This window comes from Ylistrum balloti, unplaced genomic scaffold (genome assembly GCF_031769215.1).
Source record: "Ylistrum balloti isolate Yb309-2 unplaced genomic scaffold, AGI_CSIRO_Ybal_v1 Utg370320, whole genome shotgun sequence".
In the NCBI taxonomy this organism is placed as follows: Eukaryota; Metazoa; Mollusca; class Bivalvia; order Pectinida; family Pectinidae; genus Ylistrum; species Ylistrum balloti.
The window spans coordinates 429,120-449,669 of NW_026782235.1; the positions used below are offsets into that span (position 1 = coordinate 429,120).

Genomic DNA, 20,550 nt, shown 5'->3' on the forward strand with positions numbered 1-20,550 from the left:
TAAACTCCTTACCAACTATCAAAAAATGTTATGGGCAATTAAAAATGCACTTTTCTGGGATAGGTGTAATGATATGAAATCAGTAAATCTTTTTTTGGAAAAAAGAAAGTATCATAAAAGTTAGTATAAAGCTAACATATCAATATAAAATGTGAAAAAGGAAAGATTTACGCAGAGTTAAAATACAACATAAACCAAAAGTACCAAGTTAATATTTATTAATCAATGATAATGATGTAAGCACCATCACTATGTTGTCATGTCTAAATAATTATACATTTCAAAACATGAAGTGAAAATGTTGCATGATTGTTTTTTTCAAATTTCCTCAAATATGACACATTAACCTCATAACTATCACTCTTTCCTAGAAAGGAAAAGAAAACTTGTCTGATATCTCATAGTACTTGTTTCAATGTGACTATATTTTACTAAATCTTAAGTATATAGAGCAAGTCATTAAGACTGTTGTCATTTCTCAAAATTCAAACTTTTCTTAAAAAATAACATTTAAAAAATTTGGGTAATCTATTTGGTAGGTTCCCATGTCACAATTTAACTGTATGCCAAGTTAGTCAGCTGAGAAAATTAGCTTAATGCAAAACATTAAGGACCAGCTTCTCAGCATTTTTCTTGAGATTTCAGTGGCATGACCATAGAATCTGGAAGATATTTTTAAATTAAATGTTGGATGTTTGGAGAAGCCATCTATATGTATGTCATTTAGTATAAAGTTTGGTTAAAGTTGGACTGATGCTTTTTGAAAAACCAGGTCTAAACCCAAAACTTAAAAGTGAAACGTTGCACCGCCACTGTCTTAGAAATAATATATTTTCATTACCATGACAGGCGAGACGTATTGATATAATTTGGTTAGGAATTGTTAAAACTGGCAGTCTAGATGAAAGATTTTCCACGGACCTAATACATGTGATACTTATTTAGAAATAACAAGTTTTTCTCACAATTCCACTGGTTCAGTTATTGATTTAACAGATTTTACATCTATTAATACAGCCTTTGTGCCTTTCAGCAGACAAAAACTGATACAGCTAATCCACATGGGACACAGATCTGCTTGACCCAATATGCATCCTGAAAATAATGTTTTTAATTACAACATGCCTCTCTTTCACCAAACAAAATTTAAACACAGACATCAAATTGAAGGCAATTCCAACAATCAATTTTCAAAATGTTATTGGTTTTGTAAAAATTATATAAAAACAATCCTATGTTAATTGACCATCACAAGGTAAGTATTGTTACATGTATTAATTATTACACTAAGCAATCATAATCATATCATTCCAAGATTAAATTTTTCAAAAGGCATGACACCCGCTGATGAGAAGTAATTGACAAATATATATATACATAACCAGTACCTCTGACTGTTTCCATTGGCTCAATCATGGCCGTCACTGGAAAGATTGAAGATCAGAAATTAAAACTCGAGATTACATCACTTCAACAATTCTATATTTTCCTTTAGATTAATTTGCTTTCATGATAAAGACACAGATTGGTGAATTGCTGATTCGCAGCCCTTTTCAATGTCTTTATATAAACATTCTAAACTGAGGTTATTTTTTATTCTTGTCTTCAACTTAGAAAGAGAACTGTGGAAGTATACATATGATATATCATCCTCCTACAAGGAGTGTCACTTATCACCATGTGTCTGTTATGTACCATAGATATGTACTATTTGAATTATGCAGATCATGCGTTTGGTTTACCATAAAAACCAACGTAATGTGTACACAGTTTTCCTGAGAAATTAATAGTCCAAGCTGCGGAATGCACATATTATTTAGCTGGTGGATTTTTTCAGGGTTTCACAAGCTGTATCAAATAAGTCAAACACTGTCTTATTGTTTGATTGAATGTAGCTACATTTAGACCGTAAGGCAAAAAGTGCTTTACAACCTGGCTTGATTTATTATTAGATCTATACAGGAAACTCAGATAAAAGACTTCATCTAACTTTGCAATAATTTTATCATTGTATTTCTATCATTTGTGATCTTGAGTTGGGCCACCTTTTCTAAAAACGACTATTTTGGTTTTATCCATATTCACAACTAATTTCCATTTATGGGAATACTTACTTTGCAGACCTTCGTAAAAAAATAATATCAAATCATCTGTGTACAGAAGATGAAATAAAATTCTCCAGAGTCGTAGTTTGTGGCGCCATTTGCAATGAAAATCATTCACAAATTACATAAAAAGTAATGGAGATAAAATGTCCCCTTGAGTCAAATCGACATTTTGAGTGAAATAATCAGAATATTTGCCATTAACTAGGACACAAGACTTTACTAATGAATAAACAGATTTAACTGCCATTAGAAATTTACGTCTAATGCCCAGTTTTGTCATTTTCTACCATAGATTAGCCAACTACTAAAATTGTTGGCATCAGTAAAGACACCTCAAAATTCAAATATTTTCTCTTTAAGCTATAAATACATTTTATTTTTTTGTTGTTTTTATCTCCAAACTATCATATAAGACCGACGACTTTTACATATAACTATGTGAAGGGAGGTAATCCAATATGGCGGATGCAGAACTCGGGAATGATAACCCCAGGAATGGCATGTACCTGCATATAGTGCGCACCCCCTTTTTGACATGACAGTTTCAGCTTTAAAAAGTGCGCACTATACGCGAATATTTACGGTAATGGTATTTTTCCTAGTTCTGTATGGGTTGTGACTAATAGTAAAACGCAAAAATGATTTTTCTATTTCGATGAATTTGGAGAGGTAATGTCAATGGGTTATATCCAAATAGTAATTATTTTAAAGAATATTTTAGATATACGTCATGTATGTAGTATTTTCTACAGATTGTCAAAGCTGCTACCTGAAGCAATATGCACTAAAGCATTTGGGGGGTGGGGGGTTGGGGGGTTGTGTTCTCTGGCTTCAAGTGCAATTTTGATACACATAGCATACATGTACCAACTGTTAGTCAACTTAACTTAATTCAGTACTATCCGATTTAACTTACTATTTACGATTAGAATGGTGTGAATTTCTACATGAGTTTCTATAGCAAAGGCAGCAAGACTTTACTCCCACGTTAGTCGAAATCATTGGCTGCACGTGTCGTTTAACTTAATTATTTATGTTCATAGTCACTGCGGCAATTACTGGTCAAACCCTGAGTGCAGTAGATGAGTTACAGATACTAGATACATAGAGTCCTACTTGTGATAATGTTGGAGAAATGCAACATGGTGAGTTTGATGTGTTATAATTTCCACAAGGGTTTGAGGGTTTCTGCCAAAATAGATCAAAAGGAGTGAAAAAGAAATCGGGGGGGGGGGGGGCTATAGTCATGATATACAAAAGGGAATTAAAGTCTATGTTACAGTTTTACAATATCCCTTCAGATTTTGTACAATGGGTAAAATTGTCAAAAAAATGATTCAACAAGATTATGATGGAGTTATTGGTTGTGTGTATGCCGCCCCCCACCCCCCTGAAAATTCAAAATATTAGTTTGAAGGTTGTTTTGAAGAAATAGATAAGGAGATAGCTTTTTTTTTTTTTAAATAAAATTTAATTTGCACTAGTTGGTGACTTTAATTTGAAAACAAAAACTCTTGATGATTATGTACAACCTGATAATACACCAACTGAAGCTTTAGATATTAATAAAATTGATGATATATTTAAGTATTTTAATGATTTACAAACATTGAATGATTTACATATACCGCTTAAGCAAGTTAGTCTGTGTAAGGCAAAACCAAATAGTTTTGGATAAAAACTCTTGGATTTTTGTAAGGGAAACAATATTTATATAGCAAATGGTCATACAAGAGAAGATGAAACAACCGGGAAAACAACATGTAGTAATACTAGTGTTATTGACTATCTGTTTTTATCGTCAGATTTGTTTGAAATTGTAACTGACTTTGAAATTATTGATTTTGAACCTTAATTCTCAGATGACTAGAACAGAAATATGCACAAATTAAAAAAGTTACACACAAATGACCATACGTACAAAATTACTCCTGGAGCGCAGTTTTTAACGGACATGACTGTTCATAACCTACAAAATGTACTTAGACATATGTGTGTACACTAACCTGCTAAAATTATGAAAACTTATGATTTTCAGCAATTTGGTTTCGGACAGGTATGGCTGGACCCCTCAATCTGTACGTGCGGAATATTCCGATATACGCCACGTTCCCAATCTCTACCCGACGTTTTCTTGAGGTTCAACCTGCCCAACCATTTCATCCGCTAACACAAGAGCAACCTTAGTGATAATAAAATTCAAAAATTTTACTGGCTATAATAAGTTTTGAGTTTACTGACATCAATGCTCCAGACATGAATTTTTTACAAAGGGCTATAACTCTAATTAAGGGGTTGTGTGTTCCGACTTAGGCACAATGCACATTGTCTTAGTATGACCAATATTTACAGGAAGTACGTTGCTATTTTTATAAACCATGTGATGTGATACTTTTAGTATTAATTTGTTATGAAAATGAGCTTCACTTCTCGCTGGCGGACAAAATAGCTCTGGTCAGTACTAGGCCCACACTACATCATAGAGGCACGGGTGGAGGGGGACTTTCATGGCTTTACGTCTCTGTGAACAAAGACAAACCTTAAACCAGAGAGACCATCACTGGGCCTACAGTTTCTTATCCCTTTGTATCATATATACGTCCCTCATTTCTAATTAATGACAGGTTTCCATGTGTTTAACTCCATCAGGAAACAGAATAACGTGTGTTTTTAAAGGGGACCAAATCTGGACTACCATTGCTATTGAGGAGGATAGAAAGACTTCCTAAAGTCCGAAATACAAGCTGTGTCAGAAATGTCTGGTAATTCAAGTTGTTTTGTGTGATCGGGGAATTTGGTATGGTAACAAATGACGATAAACAAACCTGTCCAGATTGCTGAGTCCCTCTCTCTTTTTCTTTTATTTCCTTTTCGAAAACTTTTCATACAAAAGAGTTCCAATATAAGCAGTAATAAATGCTGACTCGTACCTAATCCAGTGAGCGATGGAGCGATAACACCATGCAATTATCTCCCATTGTGTGTGTGTGGTAAAAACTGTCAGAAATTGTGTATCGATCATTTGATTTTTTTTTATAACAAAGTTGGAATAAATAAAATGGATATATGTATATTTTTTGTTTCGTTTGTTCCTGCTGTTTGGCGATGCATACGTGAAATGGTGTTTAGATTAATCCTTAGAGATTTATAAATTGTTCTCGTTACAAACAAATGCATCTATGAAAAAAATACCTATCCATCATAGACTACTTAATCCTATAATGATCTACATATTTAAGACTATTTATGAAACGGTACGAAACGTCCAAACATTTGGGTACGAAACGTCCAGAATGGGTACGAAACGTCTTGGGTACGAAACGTCCAGGGTACGAAACGTCCAGAATGGGTACGAAACGTCTTGGGTACAAAATGTCCTGTAATACCTTGAAATGCTGAAATAATTGATTTTCATGAATATGTCACATTCAAAACATGTATTTGATTTTTTTTAACAATTAGAAATTGTATTCTAGAATCTTCGTCCGGATCCATGGAACTGTGTCGGGACTTAATTTTATTATACGTGTATTTGTTTCCGGCTTATCACACATGTGAAATGTGGTGCAAAGACGGATTTTGAGATTTGTGTCTGAGACAGACTTAATGTGTAACATAGACAACTTCATAATTTTTTAAAGACAGCTTTTTTCAGTTCCGTTTTACATTTGTTGTTATACGTGATCGGATATTCAAACAATACAGAAGATCTGCCAGTAACATTGATGGCCGAGCAAAGAGAAAATAAGCCATTTTTCGAAGACCTGAACGCTGATAACGATGAACCTGAAGTGACGGAGATTGAAAGTGTGTGTTTCCAGTGTATGGACGATGTAAGAATGATACTTCTTAATTATGTTCAATGAAAAAAAAATCACAGAGACATGTAGGGAAAATCACTTGTAAATATCAAGACTAGGACCATCCTTAGACTTGAGAGCTAGGAGGTAATGGAACTCCACTTTTCCTCTCATTGCGTTTAAGTTTATTTATTATTTTTGAAATACACTTAAGGCTTTAACTGTGCACGAGTGTAATAGTCCTGCATTTGAGAGATAGTTAAAATTACTGCTTTGAGTAATCAGTTAGTGATTCAAATATAGAGTTATTTTGAAATAGAAAAACATAAGTTCTTGTAAGAATTTACAACAAAAATGGTTGTGATCTTTTTGACATGACCCAAAAGTCAGTGTGACTGTATATAACTGCATCATCATGCATTTACTTGTGTAAAGACAACTTAATTATCCACATTTTGTGTAAAAATGTATACTGTTTCATTATTGGACCATGTAAAAAATCTGACAACCCTTTTTTGTTTAAAATGTATGAAAAAACTTAATATGTTCCTATTTCAGAATTATCCAGAATTGAATAACTAACTGATTACCTGTAAATGCAGAATCATTACTTATATGTAGTGTTGTGCCCACTATGTCCTCTGTAGTTCAAGGTCCATAATCTGATCAAAAACATCTGACGTTATATACCTGACATACCTTCAAGCAAGTGAAATTTAATCATTTGATAGAACCGTGAATTTTCACCTCAGAGTTTTATTAAACTTTTACCTAAGCGTTTTATGATAAAAGCAATATAAAAAACAGTCAAAATCTTAAATGAAAATAGCCAGAACTCCCTACCTGTCATCAGGGAAGCACAACATAGTAAAATTCAGCAATTTGTCTCTCATCATTTAGAGAGAGATTAAAATATATTTTTCCTAGCACAAATACATCTGCCCCAGACTTTTTTCTTAAGTAGTCAATTTCTTAATAAGTCAACTATATATATATAACATTAAAATTTGTTTAATTTAAACATATTTTATTTGAAAAATTCAAAAGGAGTTTCACACACGAGTTATGACAAATTAGAAACATCCTTTTCCATCAACAATTAAACTGTAGAATCATTTCATTTACCATGTATTTGTAAACAAATTTGTACATAGTCAAGTGATTATCTGTACTTTAATAAGATGATCTTTAACAAGTGATTGAGTTCTTATAGCAACTATCATCGAGTGTGCTTGTTAGATTTGGGTTAGTCATATCCTGTGGAATATACAGAGCCTTGTACAGAAGCCAACTCAAGGACGCTGTCTATAAAAAGAACAGAACTGTTATTTGTCAGTAATGTCACATTTACTCAAATTGATTTTTCAGGGGATAACACGAATTTTCCTGACGAGGATTCCTTTTTTCCGGGAAGTGATATTGTCATCCTTTCACTGTGAACATTGTGGAGCGAAAAACTCTCAATTACAACCTGGTGTTGCTATTCAGGAGAAAGGGGTCTCTTTTTCTGTGGAGATCAAAGATGAACAGGTAATGAGCACTTAAAGATATGGACAGCCATATTATGATAGCAATGGAAATTAAAGAGACCCTCATTTTTATGGGTATGCTGTACATAGATCAGTAATGTTTGTAACATTTTACACCATTTCCAAACTTTGATGAGTCCAGTCGCAAAGAGATATATGAGTTCTCAAAAACTTAGTGAATCTCAAAGAAAAAGTAGGAGTCTAGAACTCAAATATTTGAGTCTCAAAAATCACTGATATACTATTTTTTCCTTTTATGGAGAAAGCTAAATGATCAACTAATTTACTTCTAATTTTAACAAAAAAAGAAATTGGAAAATATAATAATTTTCATATGATGTTCTGTATACATAGGACCTTAACAGACAGATTGTGCAGACAGAGTATGCGACAGTGTCCATCCCAAGCTTGGAGTTTGAGGCTCCCCCATGCAAAGGAGGTACAGCTTTAATTGTCTGTCTTATATGCTGTTAAAATTTTCTTTTTTTTTTTTGGCCAGGGGTGGGTGGGGGGATATTCATTTTTTGTTTCATTTGTAATTGCTCTAAATCCACAAATTCACATGTCAAAGAAATCTTAAACAGATGAATGTTGACATGGATTGTGTTCCTTGTTGATTTTCTGAACAAGATTTTCCACAAAATTATGCCTGAGTGAAATACAATGTTTTTAAAAAACCACAAAATATGATTTTAAAATTTCCACCAATGAAGACTTTCGGCAGTACAACACATAGATCTGTTAGCCCTTGTTATCATGAATGCCTTTAGATAAATTTCATGAAGTATTAAGGAACAATTTTTTTCAATAAAACTTGAAGAATGTGTGAGGTTTGATGTCTAAACTTTTAGTCATTGACAGTCAAAACGAAAGGCAGTTCTTGATGAATTTTCAAATACTTGAGTCTAAATCTGATTTTTAAAAAATCTTTTAAAAATGTTTTGATTAAGTATGTTAATGATCAATAATGCAAAATGTCCATTATTTCATTTTTTTGAAAAAATTTAAGCAAATTTTGTAAATTTAAAAACTTTTTGTCCTACCAGTGCTGACAACTGTTGAAGGGATTATAAATGCTGCTGTGACGGGATTGTCCATGGATCAACCTGCACGAATGGTGAGTAGTAAAAACTTCCCACATATGGACCCCTCCAGCTGTAAACAAGATAAAATGAATCACATCGAGCCAGCCATCTCTGTTTTGGAAGCAGTCTTTCACTATCTCTACTCAAAATTATTCATCAGTAAGATTTCTTTCTTTGCAGCATAATTAAATGGAATCAATTGAAGTCACCCAAACACAATTGAAGGTCATCAGTTCAAAGGTTAAAGTTAAATTTGTAATGTTGCACTGACAAATATTTTATGTAAAAGGTCTGGATCACATTTGAAATACTTGTATCATTTCATGACATAATGAACCAGAATTAGAAATCAAATGAAAAGTCTTCCGAAAATATGAGGTAAAGATTACCAGGTCAAGGGTATAAGGTCAGATATGAAATACATGTTATGACATTATGACTCATAATAAGAAGCAATCAAATGAGAAGTCACCTGACTACAGGTCAAGTTCAGCAGGTCAAAGGTGAAGAGCAAATCTGAAATATTTATCTATATTTCACAAGCAGATCATTGTGTCTATAAAGCAATAATCGAAATCAACAAAAAAATCGTTGAAACATTTAGGTTTATAATCTGAAACAATGTGGAGCCCCTCCTGACATGTGTCAGTATTGTTTCTCAAAGACAAAATTAATTGAAAAAGGATGATACAAAATTCTAAAGATGATCCTGTAAGTGTGATTGAAGTTTTAAGGACATTATTGAGATTCTGAATGGTGTTATTAAACCAGGTTGGGTAATGTTTTAATGCATTATTGTAAAATTTGAAGATATTTAATTCTAAGAGGTTGAAATGTGGTACCAGAAACATATATCTGCCTTTTCAAATTTGATATCTTAATCAAATAAAGTCCTACTGTAAGAATTGTGTAAACTCTAAAGATTCGTGTGTTGAATTCTAGCAAATGATGTTAAATATTTTGGTTATAGGAACAGATTCCAGAGATTGCCTCTAAGATTGGTGATGTGATACTGAAGCTTACCCTGTTGAAGACTTTACAGGAACCATTTACAATCGTGAGTCAGGTTAATTATCACTTCTGTATCAAATATGAACCATCAAAATATACCAAAAGATAATATGCTTCTTCAAAGAATCACAACAAATTTTTTATACAAAAAAAGTCTAAAAGGTGTGAAATGACCTGAAAATCAATCATTCATACTATTTATGTTTTACCATTGTGAATTGCAGGTTATAGATGATCCTTCAGGAAACAGCTTTATAGAGAATCCATATCCTTTGGTAAAGTTGTCTTTGGTAACATGTGTACATGACAATCACATCATGACAGAAGACCCTGACTCCATTCTGGATTTTACATGTGATTCAAGAAATCTCTTTATTGAAGAGAGTTTTTTTTTGTGTTTTCATGTTTTTGTTTTATTTTTTTCTTCATGGCGTAGGGATGTTCCTTTGGAAAGACTTTCAATTCCTTGCGTTGTGATTTCATTATCATGCTGCTACAAGTTTAGCAGGCTGTCAGAAAGTTTGTATCGCTCTGTTGATCAGGAAAGTTTTTCATTATTTGTAAATATAGAGACCTGATAAAACAGTGTTTTTCCCTTAACTGGTCTAACTTGTGCTCCGAAGACTGATCCAAACATGAAAATCAGACATTACACCAGATCAGATGAACAGAACAGCGCCCTCGGACTCACCATGGAGGTAAGCTTCACATGCAGTTAATTTATTTATCGATTTAAATTTTCATGATTTTTAATTTGAAATCAAGAATTAACTTTACACAAATTTAGATTTTGCAATATGGAGATATTAATACAACATATATGTTATTATGCTCCCCAAAAAAAATTTGGGGGAGCATATAGTAACATTGGTTATACTAAGGGGATATGAAGTGTGTCAAATTCAGGACTCTTGACCCCTAAATTACAGAGTTATTGCCCCTTGTTAATGTCTTTGTCTAGATCATTACTTTGCCTGCATTTAGAATAGGATATTGAAACGTGATGTATGCATCAGTTATACAAAAGCAAGGCGCAGAGTCAAGACCCATGGTCCCTTAGTACAGAGTTATTGCCCTTTTGTGTCCATTAAAGTTGTTTTTTGTGTGCTTCATCAGTTTCATTCTTGTTGATATTGACCTTGGTGTCAATTTTCAAACATTCCAAATATTGAACTGAAGAGAGACTGCTAATATTATGTTATTGTGACCTGATATCAATTACTTTTACAATGTTTGTTAAAAAACAAATAATAAAGACAATTCACACTTGTCATATTTTGGAAACCCGAAAGCTTTCCTTACAACCTCAGACTTTACAACACCAAATGAAAACTGAGGTGGTGATTTTATCCCTACTCTGACAAGGTTTGTGTTTCTCAAGGAGCAGGATATTACAGACAGTGATATGCTGTTTTGTGGTTGTATCCTCGGGCAAAATATGTTAGCCTAAGATGTTTTGGTAGCATGTGACTTGCCTTTCCCATAATGTTCAGTGAGGTACCCACTAGATACTACAAGAAGACTCAAACTCAGTGTAATATTCCTAACTGTTCATTGGGCATATACCATATTAATATGAAATGTCTAGCACAGATAACTGTTTATGATGATATCAGTTAAAGGCTGAACAACTGTTCATATTTGGGGTAACCTAGCATGACATGAAGCAAAAGATATTCATAAGATAACAGCTGGCATTGACCCTTTGAAATTAATGTTGAAAATATTTTTGAAAATAAAACACCAAAGAATAAAAAAGGACGTTTTATAATACCTGATTACATAATGGTGGTGTAGGGGGAGGGAAGGCTTGTTAGTGTTTCCTGTGTCCTGCTATCTCCCGACTTCACATTCCGAAAAGGACTTTTAAAGGCGATTCCAGAACACTGATGCCAGAATTTTGATGCAATCCAGATGTGATTAATTCTGTTTTGTGTATATTTGTTATATATTTGTTCTAATAAGCTTAGTCTATTTCAGGAAGAAGAGAAAACTGAGGCAAAAATTGAAAAGGATGAGGTAGGTTTACGGATATTGTATCCTGATGTTGATAGTGAGGTGGGGGACGAGGATGAGGTAGGTTTACTGATGTTGATAGTGAGGTGGGGGACAAGGATGAGGTAGGTTTACTGATGTTGATAGTGAGGTGGGGGACGAGGATGAGGTAGGTTTACTGATGTTGATAGTGAGGTGGGGGATGAGGTAGGTTTACGGATATTGTATCCTGATGTTGATAGTGAGGTGGGGGACGAGGATGAGGTAGGTTTACTGATGTTGAAGGTGAGGTGGGGGACGAGGATGAGGTAGGTTTACTGATGTTGATAATGAGGTGGGGGACGAGGATGAGGTAGGTTTACTGGTGTTGATGTTGAGGTGGGGGACAAGGATGAGGTAGGTTTACTGATGTTGATAGTGAGGTGGGGGACAAGGATGAGGTAGGTTTACTGATGTTAATAGTGAGGTGGGGGACAAGGATGAGGTAGGTTTACTGATGTTGATAGTGAGGTGGGGGACGAGGATGAGGTAGGTTTACTGATGTTGAAGGTGAGGTGGGGGACGAGGATGAGGTAGGTTTACTGATGTTGATAGTGAGGTGGGGGACGAGGATGAGGTAGGTTTACTGATGTTGAAGGTGAGGTGGGGGACGAGGATGAGGTAGGTTTACTGATGTTGATAGTGAGGTGGGTGATGAGGTAAGTTTACTGATGTTGATAGTGAGGTGGGGGACAAGGATGAGGTAGGTTTACTGATGTTGATAGTGAGGTGGAGGACAAGGATGAGGCAGGTTTACTGGTGTTGATAGTGAGGTAGGGGACAAGGATGAGGTAGGTTTACTGATGTTGATAGTGAGGTGGGGGACGAGGATGAGGCAGGTTTACTGGGTTGATAGTTAGGTGGGGGACAAGGATGAGGTAGGTTTACTGATGTTGATAGTGAGGTGGGTGATGAGGTAAGTTTACTGATGTTGATAGTGAGGTGGGGGGGACGAAGAGGTAGGTACTGATGTTGATAGTGAGGTGGGGGATGAGGATGAGATAGGTTTACTGATGTTGAAGGTGAGGTGGGGGACGAGGATGAGGTAGGTTTACTAATGTTGGTTGTGAGGTGGGGGACGAGGATGAGGTAGGTTTACTGATGTTGATAATGGGGTGGGGGACGAGGATGAGGTAGGTTTACTGATGTTGATAATGAAGTGGGGGATGAGGATGAGGTAGGTTTACTGGTGTTGATAGTGAGGTGGGGGACGAGGATGAGGTAGGTTTACTGATGTTGATAGTGAGGTGGGGGACGAGGATGAGGTAGGTTTACTGATGTTGATAGTGAGGTGGGGGACGAGGATGAGGTAGGTTTACTGATGTTGATAATGAGGTGGGGGATGAGGATGAGGTAGGTTTACTGATGTTGGTAGTGAGGTGGGGGACGAGGATGAGGTAGGTTTACTGATGTTGTTATGTTGATCTTGTTATGTATAAATATAGAACCTTCTCATTAAGTTTTCTGAATGACTGATGATTTCTGTTTCTAGGTGGTGAACTTCAACACCAACTGTCCCGAGTGTAATTCTCCCTGTAATACTCGCATGAAGATGGTCGGTATCCTTTTTCATTCTTTGTTTCATCAAGGCATAATAATTTTATTCAGAGTGACATACTTTTGGTTTTTTCTTAAGATTATAAAAGTGAAATCCAGGGCAATTGGTCCTTTCCTATTTAATGATGATGATGGTTGTGGGCTTATCAAATTGCCCTACGTCCGTGGTCGGTCTGTCTGCACTGAACAATTTTTGTTATCACTATTTCTTGAGGACTGGATGGATCTTTCTCACATTTCACATGTAAGATTGTGAGCCCTTGTGGTCAGTTCCAGGTAACTGCTTGTGGTCAGGCATAGGTTTCCCCTTGTAATATGTGACACCTTGTGGTTAAGTACAGGTGACCCCTTGTGGTAAAGTACAGGTGACCCCTTGTGGTTAAGTGCAGGTGACCCCTTGTGGTAAAGTACAGGTGACTGCTTGTGGTAAGTAGCAGGTGTCACCTCGTAGTTGAACAGAGATGTTGGTTTCTGGTCAGACATTGGTGACCCCTTTCACGGGCCATTTGGAGAAACAAACCTCTGTAGTCTATGTGTTTACTATTGGTGCAGGCTTTATTGACTTGCCTCCTTAACTCTGCTCAGAAATTCCTCATTTTAAGGAAGTAATTATCATGGCCACTAACTGTGAGGCATGTGGTATTCGTACCAATGAGGTGAAGAGTGCATCTGGCATAGAACCAAAGGGCTGCAGGATCACACTGAAAATCACAGATCCAACAGATATGACTCGAGACGTCCTCAAGGTCAGTATATATATATATTATCAAAGTTATTTAAAGGTTGGGGGTGCTCTTAGTCATTACACATGTTTTGAAGGTCAGTAATAGGTCGGCTGCATTTTATGTTAGACATATCAAGGGATGTGCTCAAGGTCAGAAAAAGACCAGGGTTTCATAATGGTCTCTTATCATTGTAAACTCTAATACAATTAAACTTCCATTCTCTCGTCCTTTTATAAAGATGGAGGAGGGGATAGTGTTACCATGTTCATCCATCGTGTCCGATTCTGAATCAAAATAACTCTGAGCAACTTGTTTCCACCGTAACCATTATTTGAAATAAAGTTGGTTCTGTTTCAGAGTGAGACATGCAGTATTGGAATCCCAGAGCTGGACTTTGATTCAGACTTTGGTACACTAGGAGGGAAGTTTACAACAATTGAAGGGTTACTGCAGAATGTCAAGGACCATGTAAGTACATGGATCTACTTCAGTGTTAACGTTGTTGTTTGACGGTTCAAATTTTTTGGAAGTTTAAAGCGTAGAGACAAAAGGGATGTAGTTTTAGCAAAAGTAATTATTACTTCTGTTTTCAAGGTATCTTTTCTCAAAGTTTCATTCCATCCATGAAAAATTTAAAAAAGAATCATCCCTGTAAAAGTTTGTCATTTTTTTATACTGCACACAGGAGTGACAGGGTTCCTACCACACATAGTCTGTGTATGTACAAACCCTTGGTAGGGATCTGTGTTATATCCCAATATCTTACAGTTATTACTTAAAAAATGATAAACTCTGATAACAAGAAAAAATATCATTTTAAATTAAATTTTAATTAATTTACCAATTGATTGACAAATTAAACTGGTTTGAATGACTTTAAAGCTTTACTACTGTAGTACTGGTTATATATGTATCTAACACTAAAGGCTTAATTTATTTATAGTCTCTGTAATGTGTTCTATGCTATTTCTAGTTAACTGGGTCAAATTCATTCATGCAAGGAGACAGTTCACAATCATCCCGGAGGTCTGGATTGCAGATATTCTGTAATGAACTTGACAAGGTACGTTCTAGAGAGTTGTCCTGAAATCAAATTCCTTCTGTTGTATTAACAGCAAGAAAATTTTGTACTCCAAGTATCCATCATCTATCCCTACAACATCTTAGTTTGATCTTGGACGAGGTTCAGTCTCTCTGAGAACATATGTCCAACTGTCTTTAGATGCTACGTACAGGTGTAAATGTGACATGAAGGCCATTAGGACTTGCACTTTCTAATTCAGTGACTGATGTGCTTGAAGAAGAGAATTTACATTCTCTCTTTTCTAGTTACATAAGTTACACTAGTTTCTAGTTACATAAGTTACACTAGTTTCTAGTTACATAAGTTACACTAGTTTCTAGTTACATAAGTTACACTAGTTTCTAGTTACATAAGTTACACTAGTTTCTAGTTACATAAGTTACACTAGTTTCTAGTTACATAAGTTACACTAATTTCTAGTTACATAAGTTACACTAGTTTCTAGTTACATAAGTTACACTAGTTTCTAGTTACATAAGTTACCCTAGTTTCTAGTTACATAAGTTACACTAATTTCTAGTTACATAAGTTACACTAGTTTCTAGTTACATAAGTTACACTAGTTTCTAGTTACATAAGTTACACTAATTTCTAGTTACATAAGTTACACTAGTTTCTAGTTACATAAGTTACACTAGTTTCTAGTTACATAAGTTACACTAGTTTCTAGTTACATAAGTTACACTAATTTCTAGTTACATAAGTTACACTAGTTTCTAGTTACATAAGTTACACTAATTTCTAGTTACATAAGTTACACTAGTTTCTAGTTACATAAGTTACACTAGTTTCTAGTTACATAAGTTACACTAGTTTCTAGTTACATAAGTTACACTAGTTTCTAGTTACATAAGTTACACTAGTTTCTAGTTTCATGAGTTACCCTAGTTTCTAGTTACATAAGTTACACTAGTTTCTAGTTACATAAGTTACACTAGTTTCTAGTTACATAAGTTACCCTAGTTTCTAGTTACATGAGTTACCCTAGTTTCTAGTTACATAAGTTACACTAATTTCTAGTTACATAAGTTACACTAGTTTCTAGTTACATAAGTTACACTAGTTTCTAGTTACATAAGTTACACTAGTTTCTAGTTACATAAGTTACACTAGTTTCTAGTTACATAAGTTACACTAGTTTCTAGTTACATAAGTTACACTAGTTTCTAGTTACACTAGTTTCTAGTTACATAAGTTACACTAGTTTCTAGTTACATAAGTTACACTAGTTTCTAGTTATAAATTTCCTTACATTTATGCCCTAACTACCAGTTCCATTTTCTCTAGTTACTGTAAACAAGCATATTTTGGCAGTGATCTTATTTTTGCACTAAAAGTATTGTGTTAAAACAATAAGTTTAAGATTAAAAATGGAATCATTGGATAGGTGATACAGGACAACATGTCTGACGTCAAATAAAACAAACAAGAATTTGCACAAACATTTGGCTATAATTAAACAAAAGGTTATTTAAAGTCAGTTTATGAGATGAAACTAAGTTTGGAAGAGAATACTTTCAAGTTTTGAAAGTCCAAATTAAATTTTCTGTCATTGGTCTGACATGTTAGCTGAACATTCCGACATCAATTTCTTTGCTCCTGGAGATTGATTTTGACTGAATTTTTGGGTGTGTACATTGTGCAAATAGAAGCTTTTTTTACTATTTTCAGCCCCCAAAAGAACATGTGCACATTACATAGATGTGCACATTACACCATTTTTTTTTTTACGTTAGTTCAAACACATGATTGTTTCAACGATAGTTCAGTATTTTTTCACTAATATTACAAATTGTTTGAAGACGTTACGAGATTGAATGTTATTTTAACTATTTATACTTTATGGTGATATTGGCATCACATTTATCAGTCCATGTCATCTCTCTATTTCACATTGACAGTAAACACTGCGAGAAGGAGGTTATTCCTAGCCAACATGGCTTCTTTGTTACAATATCAAATATGATGAAGATAAAATGAAACCTTTGATTTCTTAAACAGTTGATGACATATTTCAAGAGATATGTTCATAATGATATATAATCATATTACATACTCAACATACAGTCAAAACTCGTTATCTCAAAATTCAATGGAATGTGAAAAAAATTATTTTGAAAAGTTAATGCTGTTTGGTGTTTTCAGCATTTTAGTCTTGTCCAGACATTTCTTACCGATTAGAACCCATCTCTTTATAGCTTGAATTTATCATTAAGATATATAGCACCATTTTCCCTGTGTGAAATTTTGACTGATTGCAATTTCCAAATTATTCTTTTAGATTCAACAAATCCTGAATATTTTTTTGCCATGGAATGGACCGCATGGTCCTCTTTTTAATTTTTTTTTTCTTGTTAAACCGACAGAAATATATACAGTATGTGTATTCACATTTATTTTAATCTAAATTATAATCTTTGACAACAAGCAATTGATGAAATGAATAACAATTAAAAATATTCATTATAAAAATAATGTTATTCATAAGATAATTAGAGAAATTAAATATTATTTATGTGGCTATATTTAATAATTTAACCAAAAATTGATAATGCGCTAAAATTTGACTGTACCAAATTACAAGTGTTTACAATTTTAGTTTCATTCACAAATAACTAGTGACATAGTAACATTTATCATGGCTGGTATTATTAGATTTCCAGAAAATTCATGATCATATAAATTTTGACAGTAAAACGCAGAAATATGTTTCCTTTGTTGTATAGATAATTAGTGGTGAGAAGACAAATGTACACTTTGTCTTGGATGATCCGGCAGGGAACAGCTATTTACAGAATGTGTACGCTCCAGATGATGACCCAGAGTTGGAAATCGTACACTACGAACGAAATTATGAACAGAATGAAGTTCTAGGCCTCAACGACATAAAGACAGAGAATTACGAACAGTCATGACATCATCAAACCCCCTGAGAAGTCAATAATGATCTTTGGTGACGTAAAATCACATCAGGAAGAATTAAAGGATTTAAAACAGTGATTGGTATTTCTTATATATTAGATTCATCAAACAATAAAAAAAAATTAGATTCATCAAAGAACAAACCTGTCTTTCGAATTAATGAGATTGTTGGGGGAATTTCACGTTTATCTGTCTTTAAGCCTTGGTGATGGACCATACCACATTAATTGCAGTTTCAGTATAATGCGAACCAGTTTTATCACACAATGCTCTGTGTGTTTTATTTATATACAGAAATCAATTATCTCCTGCTATTTCCATGATAAATAATGGTTTTTTTTTCATTCTTGGAGAAATTTTGAAACATTTCAGAGCAGTATATCATCATATATTGCTTTGAAATGGTCAGTCAGGATTTCCGAACCATACATCCAAAACTCTGTCCAAAGATGAAAACATGCTGTCGTGGCAAGTTTGTATATTTTTTTGTAACATACATAATATATTATTGTCAAAAATATTTGTCTGTGATGGTAGTTATGTTATATTTCTCTCACCTGCAGTTTAACACATGTACAACTATCAGCACTTCCAATCAAGTTATTTTGTCTGTAGCATTGAAAACGACGAAATACATGTTTTATTACTTGTGTAGGCTCAGTCCATCATAATTTGTTGGTCCAGTAGGATACATATTGCAATTATAACAAAATTTCTATCAATAAAATCCAAGCCAAGTATTTCTCAATCTTCTCCCAGAAGTCCTCCCTGCACATGTGTTAATGGTGACAGTATACATATCCAGCTCGGACTTTACACAGCATCATTTGAATCACATACCGACAGTAAATTCATGCTTAGTTATAAAACTACCAGATCAGTAAAACTACTATTAGACAATTGCCATTTTTATTTTACTGATCCTAACTGACCAGCTGAATTTGAGGTGGAGATAAATGTGTGTTGCTGCCAGGGTTCATCAAATGATGAATAACATAGTGCTAGTCATTTTCGAGAGGATGATATTTCCGCTATTTTTGGTATATTAATGTGGCTGAAAATCTAATCCGTAAAATAATAAAACACAGCTGTCATTTTACATCCAGATTGTGAAAGTCTAATTTGTTATCATATAATTTGATTGATTTGAAGACAAAATTAAGAAATTTTGACCTTTGAAAATTACCAGCCAAGTAATATTTTATCAGGGATTGGTGGATCAGTCTGGTATCAAAAACTCCTCAGGAAGTGGTGGATCAGTTTGGTATTAAAGACTCCCTGTAGGCCTTTATCATAACTGTCATTTGTTGAAACAGTATTTACAAAAGAATTTCCTAGATCCACCAATGCCAGAATATAACATTAAGTTTAATCATAAAGTTTGTTAAGTCTTTATAAAAAAAAACAAACAAAAATATACAGTTATGTACTGATAAAGATGGTTTGTTAATATTTATGACATAATTGACACATGAGGCAGTGATGTGTGTTTTGGTTTACTTTTTTGTACTGATGTATAATAAAATATTGTGATAGTGCGATTGGCTAGAATATTGGCCTTATAAAGGTGAAGATCTGAGGTTTGTAGTTCCAAGCTCCCTACCCATGGTGGTTTGTGGTTCTCAGGAAGCTGAGAAATTGAACATTTATTGCTGTCATACTTTTATCCTTTGACAAGGTACTTAACCCGTATTGCTCTGGATGGTAGGCAGAGGGCCTCCTGTATGATGTTCAGTGAGGTAACCATATCATCCCTTAACAAATTGCACATACACAAAAAATTGTGAAGCCACAGAAACGTACATTTAAAGACCTCGTTTTGATAGATAAATGTTTTCCTTTGCTGTTCATTCTGTTTGACAAATTGCCATGATGATATACACCGTATCTTATAAATAAGGGTGAAAAAGAAAGTCTGCCTTTGAAGTTACAATTCTAAAGTATCGTGTGAGCTAGCACAATGTATATACATTTGTATATAACATGTTTACTTTGATCATCAGGTTGGCTTCTTATTTCTCAAATATTGAATAAAATAAAACTGGAAAAAAATTATGAAAAGTTGCAATTTTTTTTATTTTTGTCCGTTAGCTTATATTTAATGTAAATTTTGCATTAAATCTTTTGTAGACTTCTAAATTAATATAATGTGAGTGGTATGTGTTGACAGTCTGTCTTAAGGTCTTGTCTTGTTTGTGTTATCTACTTATACATGGTAAGTACTTCAAAATTTGTCCAGTATTTGATAATGATACTGTATATCGCTATCTAATTGTTTTCAATGGCTCAAGTTTATGTCATTTTAGTCTCGCATGAGATCGAGTTGAAGTACACTTCTTCTACAGCAGCTTCAACATTTTTTTAAAACTTCAAATTGTTCAATTGAATTAAGTTCTATAGTCACCAAACCTACTCAATGGTTATATATACAGCAGATGCATCTTAGTGTTTTTAATGAAGATTTTAACATACAATTGACAATCAATTGAACATTGCCATGTTAAAGCTATCTGTTTAGCTCTACATACACATTTGTTTAATCCTGATGATTTGGAGGAGTGGGGACAAATGGGATTTCACTGATAGGTTCCTAGGATGAAGCCCAACAAAGTTTGCTGAAGGAAATGACCTTGACCCATATTCAAGGTCACATGGATCAAATTTGTTAAAATCTGAATACAACTTCTTGTTCGCT

The 20,550-nt window shown here is 34.1% G+C and overlaps 1 protein-coding gene across 2 annotated transcripts; it reads left to right on the forward strand.

The window, feature by feature from the left end:
- The first annotated feature begins 5,671 nt into the window (after nucleotides 1–5,671).
- LOC132553353 (zinc finger protein ZPR1-like) lies at nucleotides 5,672–17,931 on the forward strand. 2 transcript variants are annotated; one of them, XM_060217587.1, is made up of 13 exons: nucleotides 5,672–5,941; nucleotides 7,277–7,438; nucleotides 7,792–7,876; nucleotides 8,484–8,554; nucleotides 9,493–9,588; nucleotides 9,758–9,797; nucleotides 10,143–10,231; nucleotides 11,514–11,552; nucleotides 13,060–13,126; nucleotides 13,710–13,870; nucleotides 14,207–14,317; nucleotides 14,823–14,912; nucleotides 17,660–17,931. In XM_060217587.1, the coding sequence occupies exons 1-13, from the start codon at nucleotides 5,834–5,836 to the stop codon at nucleotides 17,846–17,848; spliced, it is 1,308 nt and encodes a 435-aa protein (XP_060073570.1). In that variant the 5' UTR covers nucleotides 5,672–5,833; the 3' UTR covers nucleotides 17,849–17,931. The 2 variants fall into 2 exon arrangements, with proteins under 2 accessions (XP_060073570.1, XP_060073571.1); XM_060217588.1 differs by having other exon boundaries at nucleotides 9,493–9,579.
- The last annotated feature ends 2,619 nt before the right edge of the window (nucleotides 17,932–20,550 follow it).

Coding starts and splice junctions, on each gene's coding strand:
- LOC132553353 (XM_060217587.1), top strand. CDS start 5,834: ATGGCCGAGCAAAGAGAAAATAAGCCATTTTTCGAAGACCTGAACGCT. Junction 5,942..7,276: donor GTTTCCAGTGTATGGACGAT/GTAAGAATGATA, acceptor TTGATTTTTCAG/GGGATAACACGAATTTTCCT. Junction 9,798..10,142: donor AAACAGCTTTATAGAGAATC/CATATCCTTTGG, acceptor TAACTGGTCTAA/CTTGTGCTCCGAAGACTGAT.